This window comes from Amphibalanus amphitrite, unplaced genomic scaffold (assembly GCF_019059575.1).
Source record: "Amphibalanus amphitrite isolate SeventyFive unplaced genomic scaffold, NRLGWU_Aamphi_draft 000160F_arrow, whole genome shotgun sequence".
Classification (NCBI taxonomy): Eukaryota; Metazoa; Arthropoda; class Thecostraca; order Balanomorpha; family Balanidae; genus Amphibalanus; species Amphibalanus amphitrite.
In genome coordinates, this window is record NW_024881655.1 from 386,120 (window position 1) to 400,633 (window position 14,514).

At 49.8% G+C, this 14,514-nt stretch overlaps 1 protein-coding gene across 2 annotated transcripts; it reads left to right on the plus strand.

The window, feature by feature from the left end:
- Positions 1-700: 700 nt before the first annotated feature.
- Positions 701-14,102, plus strand: LOC122383299 (facilitated trehalose transporter Tret1-like). Of its 2 annotated transcripts, XR_006256812.1 has the most exons (5): positions 958-1,343; positions 8,323-8,458; positions 10,665-10,789; positions 11,751-13,441; positions 13,512-14,102. XR_006256812.1 is itself a non-coding variant. In XM_043369588.1 (4 exons), exons 1-4 carry the CDS (start codon positions 1,248-1,250, stop codon positions 12,861-12,863), a joined length of 1,470 nt encoding a protein of 489 aa, XP_043225523.1. In that variant the 5' UTR covers positions 701-1,247; the 3' UTR covers positions 12,864-14,102. The 2 variants fall into 2 exon arrangements, 1 of the variants encoding a protein (XP_043225523.1); XM_043369588.1 differs by having other exon boundaries at positions 701-1,343; positions 11,751-14,102.
- Positions 14,103-14,514: the final 412 nt, after the last annotated feature.

The following is a 14,514-nucleotide window of genomic DNA, read 5'->3' on the forward strand; positions in this document are numbered from 1 at the left end:
ATAAGACACATGACATACCATGACAAACACTCAAAACATCATCCCAAGCTAGGTTACCTGAATCCGCCTATGATTTTTGAAATATCAAAAACGCCGGAATATATATGATAGACCAGTTCATGAAGAAGGGTCCCCTGAAGTTTTATCAAAATCGGTAAAAAAATAAAGAAGTTATAGCATTTTTAGTGATAAAGTGTAAAACGCGTTTTTCGAAACATTTTGCTTCCAGGACCCCCAATTTCGAACTTTTTTTACTTTTTACAGCGAATCTGAAAGTTCACGATGAGAGCGATCGAATGGTGTTTGTGCCATTAAGATCGGACATTTAGTTTTCGAGATATCAAGGGGGGGCCGAATCGCCCCCCCCCCCCACCAGTTAACGTAGTCCAGAAAGACCACCAATAATAGGATTAAGTCTATTCCTGCTGCGGCGATCAAAGAACATAAATTTGTTGATCATAACCATACGGGTCGACTGATTGCCGCACAAAATTCCACGCATAGATCATGACCCTATCATCAGGTTATGTTGCGTCGTAAAACGAAAATATCAGTTATAATAGAGAACCCAGTGCATTTTGTGTAAAGCTGCTTTAAGTGGTCGTAATAGGACATCTAAAGAAGCTTTCAATCACCAAGCGTATTTTCGTCGCTTAGACATGCAGTGTGCACGAGATTCAATTAAAAAAATGAAATAAGTATCGACCTTCTTCACAATCGTGAAATGTGTTTCAAACGTCGCGTAGTATTGTTAGATGACGGCAAATTATACCGCAACTTATTCAAACATGGGACTTAATCAATTCACAGGATTCCATTTAGAATAATTTCCCGCAATGTCAAGTTGTGTACACCTAAGAAGTCACCGTCAAATGACGTTACCGATTCGGGTGCCCGTGACGTGACGTCACTCCGGGAAGACTCTGTGACGTCACTGGAGGGGTCGGGTCGGCGACGGGCCGCCCGTCGGGGTGTCGGACAGTAGTCCGTCGGCCGTGGCTGGAGTCGGCCCGAGCCAGTTCTGCCGCCTACCTCCGGACTCGCTGTGTCGTGCTGAGCGTCCTATCGTCAGTTCGACAGCGCCAGAGCGGCAATCCGTCAGCCGAGAGTCCCGGTTTGTCTATTTGTTTACCTACTGTTTAGCCATCTCCCGTCTGAACTGAACGGAGGCGCTGCTCGGTCTTACCGGGCGCATCTCTGCAGTCTGCATCGTGCTGCTAGTTTCTCGGCGTTCATCTACTGCAGCCATGGACGGTCCTCAAAAGAAGTTGATGGCGGAACCGACGGCGTCGGACACCAGCTCCGACACCTTGGGCTCCGAGAGACACTCCATTTACAAACAGGTCAGACGGGATGGACACCATTTACAACAGGTCAGACGGGGACACTCCATTTACAAACAGGTCAGACGGGATGGACACCATTTACAACAGGTCAGACGGCAGGCACTCCATTTACAAACAGGTCAGACAGGAAACACTCCATTTACAAACAGGTCAGACAGCAGGCACTCCATTAACACACAGGTCAGACGGGAGACTCCATTTACAAACAAGTCAGAGTCAGACGGGAGACACTCTATTTACAAACAGGTGAGACGGGAGACACACCATTTACAAACAGGTCAGACAGCAGGTACTCCATTTACAAAAAGGTCAGACAGGAAACACTCCATGTACAAACAGGGCCGACGGGAGATTCCATTCACAAACAGGTTAGATGCGATACACTCCATTCACAAACAGGTGAGACGGGAGACATCCCATTTACACACAGGCCAAGCGGGAAATCCTCCATGTACAAACAAGTCAGACGAGACACACTCCATTTACAAACAGTTGAGACGGAGACACATCATGTCCAAAAAGAAGAGACGGCAGGCACTCCATTTACAAATAGGTCAGGAGGAAGACACTTCATTTACAAATAGGTCACACGAGAGACACTACATTTAAAAACAGGTAAAACGATAGACACTGCATTTACAAACAGATCAGACGGCAAACACTCCAGTTACAAACAGGTCAGACGGGGACACTCCATTTACAAACAGATCAGACGGGAGACACTCAACTTACAAAGGTCAGACTGGAAATATTCCTGTTACAAACAGTTCTGACAAGAGACAGTCCAATTGCAAACACTTCTGACGGGGCATACTCCATTTAAGCAGACGACAGACATTCAATAAACAAGCGGATCAGACGGCAGGTACTCCATGTATAGCAGGTCGGATAAGATACACTCCATTTACAAACAGGTCATTCGGGAGACAATTCATTTACAAGCTGGTGAGACGGGAGACACTCCATTTAAAAACAGGTTAGACTCCATTTACTGACAGTTCAAATGAGATACACTCCATTTCCAAACAAGTCAGACGCGAGACACTCCATTTACAGGCAGGTCAGACGGTAGGCACTCTTGGTTAGACGAAAAACTCCATTCACAAAGAGGTCAGCCGAGAGACACTCCATTTGCAAACAGGTTAGATGGGTGAAACTCCACTTAACAAACAGTTTTCTCTCTCTCCCTCTCTCTCTGTCTCTCTGTCTCTCTGTCTCTCTGTCTCTCTGTCTCTCTCTCTCTCTCTGTCTCTCTGTCTCTCTGTCTCTCTGTCTGTCTGTCTCTCTCTCTCTCTCTCTCTCTCTCTCTCTCTCTCTCTCTCTCTCGCTCTCTCTCTCTCTCTCTCTCTCTCTCTCCTCTCTCTCTCCTCTCTCTCTCTCTCTCTCTCTCTCTCCTCTCTGTCTCTGTCTCTCTCTCTCTCTCTCTCTCTCTCTCTCTCTCTCTCTCTCTCCTCTCTCTCTCTCTCTCCTCTCTCTCTCTCTCTCTCTCTCTCTCTCTCTCTCTCTCTCTCTCTCCTCTCTCTCTCTCTCTCTCTCTTCTCTCTCACCTAGTTGTACTGGAGAGAGATGCAGCCCACGGGAAGTCTCAGAACATAGGTCCAAATCATTCACCTATATGGACGTGCTTTGGTCATTGGCCTCGTGGTTTGTCATACTTCATTCGGTAGCGTCATTTTGCGTCGCCTCTATCAGAGAAGGGAAAACTTAGCTGCGAGAAGCTTAACCCGCGCCCCGCTGGGGTCTGCCGAGCAACGCGCCCTGTTGGGGGTGGGGGTGCAATTGCCCCCCCCCCCCCCCAGATCTCGAGAACCACGCAAGATAGCGACAAGCGGCAAACGGTGTTGGATAGCCCTACCAAGGAACTACCTTGTGACCCAATTTCATTGACCTAGGTCAAACCGATGACGTCACAGTTTAGGTCAAATGTCGAATTTTCACCGTTTACCTGCATTTCAAGAAATGCGTTGTAAAATCGATTAAAATGCATTTTATTGAAAATCGTAGGTGGGGAAATGTTAGTCAAACACATGTTCTGCTATTTGAGGTCACTGGTACCAGATCAGGTCACAGAGGTCAGGTCACTGAGGGTCACAATATGAAAATATCATATGATGCATGTTTTATAGTCCATTTTATATGCCAAATACGATTATATGGGTCAGGCCGCCTTTGGGGTCAGGTTAGATTATGTTCTGGTGAAGGTCAGGTCAAGGTCAGGTCAAATTAGGTCAAATTTCAAAGTTAATATTTTTGCATAATATGGATATTGATTCGATGCAGCTCGTCACGGGGAGTTCAATGGTGGTCTTTTTTGCGCTACGTGGTCTAGAATTGCCAAAAATTGAGTTCAAAAATTTGACGTCATCAATTTTGAACAGTTTTTTTTTTTGCTATAAATTGGCCAAAAAAGGAGGTACCTATCGATCTAAAATTTGGTATGTATAGGTATAGAAGATGGTAGGGACTATCACATGTATTCCGTTTTTTTTTTTCGAGATTCGGGAACATTTTGTTTTTTGTTGCGTTTTTCTTAAAAAAAAAATCATTTTTTGAATTTCTGGGGGTAAAAATCCAAAAATTTTGAAAATCCGAGATAGCATTTTTGTAGCACCGCCTTTTGTCTACATGACCATACAAAGAACTTTGAAATTGCTTGATAACTGTAGCTTTTGTGAGCGTTTCAAGATTTCATGTTCTTTGCTCATTTTTGCTCGAACATGACCTCAGTTTGACCTCAATAACTCCTGACCTAAGGTGACCTTAGACTTGAAATTTTGTGTGGAGGTGTCAAATTGATGCCCGGGAAGGTATTGTAAATTTGGCGGTGCTGCGCGCCGCCGTTTTCTTGCTATTCAGGAAAAACCACAGGGGGCCAAATTGCCCCCCCGCCAGCAGGGCGAGGGTTAAGATCAGTAGAGACAAGAAGCGATCGAAAGCTGAATGAATGACATCAGTAGCGAATATAGACCATGCGACTTATTTAGCACGCCGCACGGGCATGTAGGTATTATAGATATATTTGTACCCCAAAGGGGCCCCTTATATGCCCGATGTACCGGAGGCTCTGTCAAAGCGTGGGTCTGTGCTACTTTGAGTAATGTGACGTCTGATTAGTCGGCCGGCGAGACGTCTGTTCGCGCTATAAATATTCCTCGGTGCACGGCACTGCTGTCCTTGGTGTCTGATAATTATGTAGTTAATCAGCTGCATTTTGTCAAAGCTCACAATATTTACATCCTTCTGCGGCGCCTGGCTGACCGCAGTAACGATACTGGCAACCGGGTCACGTGAAATGAGATAGACACTCGCATGACTCCTGGCTAACTGTAAATGTTTGCGCTCATCAACCTGTCCCAGAAGTGCTCCCCAGTAAACATGCCGACGTCGGCCCGACGTCGGCCGACGTCGGGGTGACGTCGGCAACTCGGCATCGGCATGCCGACGTCGACCCAAAGTCGGTCCAACCTCGGCACGACGTCGGCTGGATGTCGGATATGCCCGCATGTTTCGACGTCCAGCCGAGGTCCAGCCGACGTCGGGCCGACGTCGGACCGAGATCAATTGCTGAGGTCCAGCCGACGTCGGGCCGACGTCGGGGCGACGTCGGACCGACATCGGCCGCTGTTTTGACCGTTAAAATAATATAAAATACATGTTTCATGTTTCATAAAGAGCTTCTGTATTCAAAATATCCTCAGGAAACTCAAATCTTCCTCCACGCCGCAACCCCCTGATCCGGACTGGACGGGAAACTTTATCCCATTTGGGATTGCCCGTAAGCCGAGCTCGCCCGTAGCCGGGTGCGGTGAGTGCTTGGGGGCTGCTCGGCCTATCCTTTGGTCAGGCTCAGTCCCGGAAACTCACCAGGGCCGGGCCCAGTTCATATAGAAAGGCCAGTCGGCAAGTGTCACTTTGCCAAAGTGCCACTTATCAAAGGGACACTTTGGGAAACGTTGGTGCATGTGTGTAAGAGTGGCTATATGAATCCATTGTGGGCTCGCCCTTTCCAATAAGTGTCACGTAACAGCAATGGGACCAGGGACTCTATATGAACTGGACCCAGGGTGCTCGCCAAGAAGACCAATGTCTCCATCCTATGATCCTTCCGGCTCTGAAATGGTCTTGTCAGACCGAAAGGGCATAACCCAACAAAACAAACCGAGTTCGTTAGCTGGCTGAGTGGTGTAGTGGTTATCGCGCTAACCTCGCGTTCGAATGACACTGGGTTTGAATCCCATCGCCGGCTGATGCTTTTGACGTGTTGTCCCAGTAAACATGCCGACGTCGGCGACTGGGGGGCTCGAATCCCGCCGCCGGTTGATATTTTTGGCGCGTTGTCCCAATAAACATGCCGACGTCGGCCCCGTCGGTCCAACAACAAACGATCTCGTCAACCTCGGCAAACGATCTCGGCCCGACGTCGGCTCGACGTCGGCTGGACTTCGGCTGGACGTCGGAACATGCGGGCATATCCGACGTCCAGCCGATGTCAGGCCGAGGTTGAACCGACGTTGGGCCGACGTCGGGCCGAGCCTCGGCCCGACGTCGGGCCGACGTCGTCATGTTTACTGGGTCGTGGGCGGCGTGGTCACGCTGCAGTGCACCCCAAACGCTGAAATGAAACGTTCCAGCTTCTGAAATGTGATGATAAACACAGATAGAATTTCTGGAATTGCAACCCTTTTTGGAAAAAAATATCGCTCAAGAATGCCACAATATGAAATTATCAACTAGCTAAGTTTAAATAAATAGGCATTTTATCTTTTTCCTGTCGAAGTACCTTCAGTCCTTCCTTCGGAGTACTGAAATGAGAATGTTATAAAGCTTCACTTGTCTGCAGTTTGCTCAGGTATTTGCTGTTCTCGGTCGTTTTGGCGGTTCCCGTAGCTTACATACCTAGTAGGTGCACCACAGTCATCCATGTCTCTGACTCTGTCAACTGCGCGGGCCTTATCGATCTATAATTATCGCTCACTAACAGCAAAAACACCCGTTCACGATGCCCGGCCAGGGAAACAGTCCGCGTCCAAACAAACTGGCGTAGTGCCCCCTCCCCCTCCCACCCCCCGGCGCCGTCCAGGGTCGACCAATGTCACTTTGTCGTAGCCCTGAACTGCCCTCGCTGGTCTCTGCACGTAACGTTATTTGCCGCCGTGCGCATCGCCTTACCTGCCAGCACAAACAGACTCTACTGCGCACTGCGGCGATATAAAATATGTATGTGAAACGGGAACCTGCTGACTTATGAAAGGCATATCACGGCTTAACCCGCGCCCTGCTGGGGGGGGGGGTGTTTGAACACCCCCCCTTGTGGTTTTCACGAACTTTGCCGTAGGTGGCAGGCTGTACCCAGGCGAAGACGTTAGTGAGGGGACCGGCCGTGCGCGGCTATATGCGCACGTTAAACTTAAGACTTCAAATTCTACAATTGAACCGCAATTGCGCGATCCGAGGGTAGAGGGCACTGGGCAGGGTCAACGCAACAAGCTTCGCTTAGTGGGGACTCTGTCCTTGTGAATCCTTCCATTCAAAAGGTTCGGACTAAATTTATATAAAAACTTGTTTTTTGTGGGTGAACTTTGTGGAGAAAGGACGACTTGAGCGCACGTGAAAAGTGAGACCCCACCTGTCTTGTGGGTCACCCTACTAGCCGATCCCTCACCGTATATACCAACTTCTAGAGCAATCGGTCCGTTTGTGTTTGATTGCATAAATGGACCCATGCACGTGAGGTCCTATTCCATTCGTGGTGCATGGGAAGCATGGTCCTGTAGGTGCCCCAAGAAGGTAATGGTGGAACACAATCTGTCCAATTATTGCGGAGTTATTGTAAGCGCCTAACCGAGTAACAAATGCATAAAGAGTTGTCGAATTCGGGTACAAGGGGTGGGACTACTCAATATTCTTATAGAAAGATTCCCACTGTAGCAAACTGTTGGTCAAAATAATGTTATATAATTGCAAAGAATGTCAAGGGCTAGGTCGGAGACTAGTAGGGGTATGTCAGTGACTTACCATATAACGCGCTGGCTAGTGATTAACCTGCCCATGTCCATGCTCGGATTCAGCTCACGATCGTAGTCGTACTCATGTCCCCGATCGTCAGACGTCAGATGTTCCTGATGTTTAAAATGCAAGTAAACGTATTGGCGCAGACATTCAAGCATGACTTTATAAGCGATTCGATGTGTTAGCCCTCGCCGGCACAGGCCATTTTCCGTACTTCGACGGCACAAGGGGTGTACGACCCCCCCCCCCCCTCTTTACGTTTGGCTCCTCATCGAACTAGAGCTTTTCGCGGAAAAAATGAGCGTGTTGCCCGTGACGAGAGGAAGCCGATGATACCCAATTTTAAGGTCCTAGGTCACGGTTGACCTTCCAGGTCAGGTCAATGACTCAAAAGTCGGGAAAATCGGGACCTGTTACGTCGTAAAGTGTGGCTGCAATGTTTTTTTTTTCGGGGTGCTGATCACGAACGTCATGTTAGAACATCATGTTTGATCACAGATGAATTTTAGGGTAGGTGTAAAATTGATAAACAGAAAACATACAGAAAGTTTCTTCGCGATCGGCCGTTTTTTACGCGTTATTTGCGAAAAACCTTAGAGGGGGGGGGACGATGGTGCACAGGCGAAAACCCTTTGCCGACGAGGGTTAATGTTTTTGGATGGTATTAACTGGTTTTGGAACAGCAAGCTAACTGTAATCTACCGCTACATCGCTCCTGTCAGACCACAGCTAATACAATGGAGATTGTAAATAAAATAAAATAAATAAAATGAAGCCAAGAATAACGTTTCATCGCTTGCCAAAAAGGAACATATTTCGAGGCCAATGGGCAATGACGCTGGTCCAGTCCATGGTAGCGTTATACAGGCTACGTTAATTGTGAGTAGGTTGGGTAGGTACACGTTCGGCTGTGTGGGACCGTCCACCCTGATATACGCTTACACCGCCTTCGTCTCCCGTTCGGCAGATCCTGGGCAGCGTGGTGGTCGCCACGGTAACCCTGTCGTACAGCTGTCTGCTCGGGTTCGGCTCCATCCTGCTGGGACAACTGGAGGAGGATGACGCCACCGTGGTGGTCTCCGACCGACAGCGACCCTGGCTCAGTGAGTACAAAACAAAGATCTACATTCTGTACATCTGTATGAGTGTGAGGAGTGCGACACGCTACAGCGGGCTCTGTGAGACTCGCGCGCAGAACCCTTCCTGGCTCAGTGAGTACAAGAGGGGTGCCATACGCTGCAGCGCGGGCTCTGTGAGTCTCGCACGTTCCGTTCCGTCAGTGGTATGTACATGTGACGACCATGGTAAGCACGTTATGTTGAGGCGCTATTACGCTAAGGATATGCTATTCATTGCGACCATTTCGATCCAGAACAACGTCCCATTCCCAGCTCTGTTCTGCCGTTCACTAGAAAGCGGAAGACGAATCAAATAGGGTTGTGCAGCGTGCACGTGTTCACGTGCACGTGCTCCCAGAGTGGAGGACGCGAAACCGCACCAGACATGTCCGGAACAATCCAGACACATCCTTTCAACGGTCGCAGATCGGTCATATCCGCTCTGAAGCCTGAGTCACGTCTGTTCGACAACCCTGACCCTCAGAGGTACGGCTGATCTGTCGATTTATGTCAGACAATTGAGGAGACGCTAGCGATAGTACTTGTTTACATGAAGCAGTCCCTATCATCCCTTCTCAAGACCCAATGCTTGTGTTATGAAGCCCCTTATTGGATCTGTCAAACCAAGAATACTCGCATGGCTATTTATTACATTGATTTCATAATAACCCGACCGCAATAGCCGCCACGTTTTGTAGCGTGGTATTCCGTGTGTCGATTACCACATCCTATTCGGGCTCAGCCTTTGAAGGCCGCCCCCGAACAGCTGCAGACTGGTCTGATGGCCAGTCTGATGTGCGCTGACGAGCCGCGTCCGCTGACGTCACCGTCCGCGGCTCCCCTCCCTGTGTTCTACGCTTCTGATGTCCAGAGAGTGCGCTAAGCCTGGCTGTCTTTCGCTCCTCTGTTTGTTTGTTTGTTTCTTTTGAACGGCTTTTGGGGTAAGCGGGTATCAATCAGCCTGCAGTTCCCTGAGTCTGCCTCTCCCCGGCCGGCCGGCCGAAAGAATATTAGGACTACAATTGACTGTAGTTCATTCAATAAAGTCCATGTCAGTATGCCTAATACAGTGCATCTGCCGTTACTCACTCTGCTGTCAGCTGCATATCATACAAGCGCGTTACTTCCACATAAAATAAGGCCTGCGCCAACTATCGCGATAGGATTAGGAAGCAGTCTGGGATACTGTGCCGCAATGCATCCATGTAGCGCGGGCTAGCCTACGCATTATACACTCGCCAGATACAAATCCGTGGTAATACGCCGCGCTGGACTGTCAAGTGTCAGGTGTGATATGACGTCACTAGTTCGTGCTGTGTCGTCACCATTCCGTGCTGTAACGTCACCTGATGTTCTGATGTCCAGAGAGTGTGCTAAGCCTGACTGTCTTTCGCTCCTCTGTTTGTTTGTGCACTTTGAACGTGCCTTTTGAGGAGGGGACATCAACGTGCAGTTCCCTGTGTCCGCCTCCCTCCGGCCGGCCGAAGGTTGTAAGGAACATTAAAACTACAACTGATTGTAGCTTATCCAATAAAGTCCATGTCATGTGCCTAATACAGTGCATTTGTCGCTAATCAGTACTCACTCTGCTGTCAGCTGCATGTCATACAAGACTGTTTCGCATAAAATAAGGTCTGCGCCAACTATCGCTATTAGGATTTTTTTTTTTGTTTTGTTGGGTTAGGCCCTTTCGGTCGACAAGACCATTGCAGAGCCGGAAGGATGATAGGAATTAGGGGGAGACATTGGTCTGGGCAGGCACCCTAGTGAGTCGCCGGGGCTGAGCCCGTCCAGAGGACAGGCCACCCAGCCCCAAGGCACTCACTGCACCCGGCTACGGGGTGCTCTCCCTCGGGAGCAGCGGTGCCGCTCCAAGGGAGCAGCCCGCATGAGATAAAGTTGCCTGTCCAGCCCGGAGGGGGTTTGCGGCTTGGAGGAGAAGGATTTCAGTATCCTGAGGATAGAAGCACGGATAGGTGTACTATTAGGATTAGGAAGCAGCCTGGGATACTGTGCCGCAATGCATCCATGTAGCGCGGGCTAGCCTACGCATTACACTCGCCACTCGCCAGTCTTCGATACTAATCCGTGGTAATACGCCGCGCTGGACTGTCAGGTGTGATAATACGTCTCCAGTCTGTGATGTGACGTCATCAATCCGTGCTGTAACGTCACCTGTTTTTGTTTTCAGTGGGCGGAGCCTACGTGGGCTCTGTACTGGGCTGCATTCTGGCCACGTTTCTGGCCAAGACGTTCGGCCCTAGCCGGATAATGTTCTGGCACACGCTGCCCAACGCTATTGGATGGGCTCTGCAGGTGAGACAACCAACTTTTCGCGGTCACGGAGAGGCAGAGGGTCCACCAGTCAATTCACAATGCGCGATTTAATTCATGCGTAAACGATGCGGCTTGTCTAATCGCTCTGTCTCTTTATAATCGTTTTATGAAAAAAACATGAGTCCCTACTTTTAGGTCGAACTGCTGCCGAGCAGCAAATAACCTCAGTTTAGTGATGATCCGATCTCGTGACCTTTCATAGAGCCACGGACCGGGGTCGGGCTGAAGTGCGAGCACAGCACCCACTGCCCCGTGTCGCCAGATGACCTTGTTTAAACCGCTTTAACCAAACGTATCTGGTCATGTCCAGATCGGTTGGCCCGTCCTGAGCTACCGATGCCGCCGCCAATAGATGTTAATGAATAAATATTTAATATAGACCTGTGGGTCGTCTTTGACTTACACTGTCAAAGCTTATTGTCGTAAGCAATAGATGTCACGATAAAAAGCGTTCAAAGCAACTGCTTTTTGTCGGGCACTATACTATGTAAATTATGACCGAAAGGGCTGAGCAGCTATTTATGAGATTGTATGAGAGATCGGCATAGCTGTGATGCATCATATCAGCTGGAGTAAATAAATACGACTATACGAGTACATTTACTGAGCGAGGGTGTGCCCGGACTTTGAACTCGGTCTGGAACTAATTTGTGTCACTTATCGGCTGTCAGCACGTTCAGTGCGAGGTGAGTTCTTTCGCCGATTTCAACCTCATGACCCTCTCATCCGCTATCACAATGGGGTTGTAAAAATATCGTTCGTCGCTGCGCGAATCCAGCAGACTTCTAACAAACGCCTCCGTAGATATCTCTCGTGATGGTCTTACCAAGTCGTCTATCATCTGGTTCGCTCGTTGACTGTTCGCATGCCCGGCTGACTGTCTCTGCCGGCCCCCTCGCCGTCCTTTACCCTGACCATCTGTCTCTCCCCTGTCCACCAGGCGCTGGCCACCGGCTTCTGGCCGCTGATGGCTGGCCGGTTCGTGTGCGGCCTGGCGTGCGGCGTGTGCGTCAGCAGCGCTCAGATCTACATCAGTGAGATCAGCAGCCCGCGGGTGCGCGGCGTGCTGCTGATTCTGCCCGAGACGTTCGCCACGGCCGGCCTGCTGATGTGCTACACCCTCGGCCTGCTGCTGCACTGGAAGATGGTGGCTGTGGTGTGCGGCCTGGTGCCCAACCTGGTGATATTCGCCGGCTTCCTGCGACTGCCCGAGTCGCCCACCTGGCTGGTGTCCAAACATCGCCTGTCGGCGGCCGCCGAGTCGCTGCTCTTCTTCCACGGCCGGCGGTACGCGGCTGACAGCCAGGTACAGCTGATCCTGGCCGGACTCGAGCAGACCAAAATGTCCGTCTGCGAGACGCTGCGACTGATGCGGCACAGTGTCTACCTGCAGCCGGTGCTCATCATTGCCGTCCAGATGACCATCCTCAACTTCTCCGGCATCAACGCCATGTTCGGCTACGCCGTGGTCATCTTCCGTCTGGCGCGCACGGGCATCAACGAGTACCACTGCGCCATGGTGCTGGCGGCGGTGCGGCTTCTCTGCAACATCGGCAGCACGACACTCATCGACCGTCTCGGCAGACGCGTGCTGCTCTCCCTCTCCGGCGCGTTCTGCACCGTATCACTGGCCGTCATCGGCGCCTACTTCTACCTGCGGGAGCAGGACGTCCAGCAGGTTCAGGGACTGCACTGGCTGCCGCTGGCCGGCATGATCTGCACCATCTGCAGCTACTCGCTCGGCATCGGACCCATCAGCTGGGTCATTTTCGGCGAGATGCTGCCGTCGTCCGTGCGGGAACTCTACGGCAGCATCATCATCATCTTCTGGTCGCTGACGCTGTTCACGGTGCTGCAGGTGTTCCCAGAGCTGACGGCACTGCTCGGGAACAGCGGCACCTTCTGGCTGTTTGCCGGCGTGTGCGCCGTACAGGTGCTGTTTGCGTTCTGTGTGGTACCCGAGACGCGGCTCCGTACACTGGAGGATATTCATCAGGAGCACTTTGTCGGCAAAAGCAAGGGCGAGGCGGAAACAGAGGGCGGGGAAATCTGAGTGGTTTCATGGGTGGATGGGAATGGTGCGAAGGAATGGGATGGGGTGTGAAAGCGAAAGAGTGGATGAAGGTTGATAGGGAGAGAAAGAGAGGGGGAGAGGGAGAGCACACATACAACTCCTGTCTGCCGTATCCTAACGGTAGGAATGCCATGCGTGGCACTGATGCGATCGTCCGGAGAATGATTCAGCTCTGCGCTGGCTGCGTCTGGGGAGAGCTGGAGAGTAGCAACTAACTCCCAGTTCAATACTGTGATGTGATGATGTGGGACGAACATGTGACATGCATTCGTTATCTATAGATGCTAGTTGAGTCATGTTTGGTAGTTTTTCTTTAACGATATTCTCCTGTACTGAGTTTGAGTGCGTGCCGCGATAAAAAATCTGTCTTTGTAGGGATGTTGTATAATTACGCTTTTTCACTGAAGTGTTGACTGTGAGTCACTAAAGTGAAAAAGTCGTGCGTGTGCCATAACTGGTAAAGGAGGTCGGTCTCAGATCTTGTGTGTTGTGTCAAATGTGGAGCTCGCATTGATGGGACAGTAGATTCCGACATGCTTTTTATCTGCTGTATGATCATAGACAATCGGCTCACTAATCGGCTCACGACGGCCCGTGAGGCTTCCGTCACAGCAGTAAGCAGTAAGTATAGACAAGGGTGTCATTTTATATCTCGTGGGCTAGCTATCGGCATCCTTAGAGTAAGCTATGGTTTCCCTAACTCTCGACAGAAAACAAAATCTTGTTAAACATCATCGTACTTCGAGGTGTGTGACTACGGATGTGCGATCATTGCACAGTGTGCGGTGTGCATGCACGAACTTTCAGTGGCGAAGGACGACCATATCGATGGCGATGCATCGATGGGTTTGCGATATGTGTTATCCAGTGTCGCTGTCGCTTGTGAGCTGTCATGTCATGAACATATCATGCCCGAAAAGATACGCTCTCGAACTCTGGGCAGTGACGGTGCCTTGCGTGCGCTGGGGTCGCTGGGGAGTGCTGGCAATATCAATTAGATATTCACAAATCTGATATTGCTGTGATTGTCATGGACAACCCACCGATGTGTATGAAATTACGAATGATTTAGCATTGAAACGTGGTAGTGGAAGCTAAATTCGGTAGCCTGCAAAGTTAAACGCATATTTATTTTCCATATCTTGTGACAATGCAGTAATCAGTGAGATTATTATCTTTGTCACTGAAATGTTGTAAATAAATGAACGAGTGAAAACAGTTATGTACCCATCTTCGAATGAGTGGACTCAGTGCGGGATTCCTTTTTGAGAGACGGCTAGTGCACAAAACAAGGCTTATAAATTTCGAAGGGGATATTCTACTACAAAAATGCCTTAGCCACACACTGAAAGTAAGGAGATAAAAAACGTAATACTTATCGAAAAAAGCCGCTAAAAAGAGGGAAACCAAATAGTGAACTTTGAACTTGGTAGTGAGCACTGCGGGGCTGCCACTGGTCCAACGGGAAACAAAAAACATAAACCTACGTCAACGTCAAAATGGGTGTAACGTCAGGCCTACCCTGACGCTGCACCCACCCTTTCAGTCCCGGCTGGATCCGTAGCTGGATCTGCTAGTGGTCGGGACGAAACAGTCACCTGACCTGAGAGGTCGAACATACATTACGTGA

Coding starts and splice junctions, on each gene's coding strand:
- LOC122383299 (XM_043369588.1), top strand. CDS start 1,248: ATGGACGGTCCTCAAAAGAAGTTGATGGCGGAACCGACGGCGTCGGAC. Junction 1,344..8,322: donor GACACTCCATTTACAAACAG/GTCAGACGGGAT, acceptor CCCGTTCGGCAG/ATCCTGGGCAGCGTGGTGGT. Junction 8,459..10,664: donor CCGACAGCGACCCTGGCTCA/GTGAGTACAAAA, acceptor TTTTGTTTTCAG/TGGGCGGAGCCTACGTGGGC.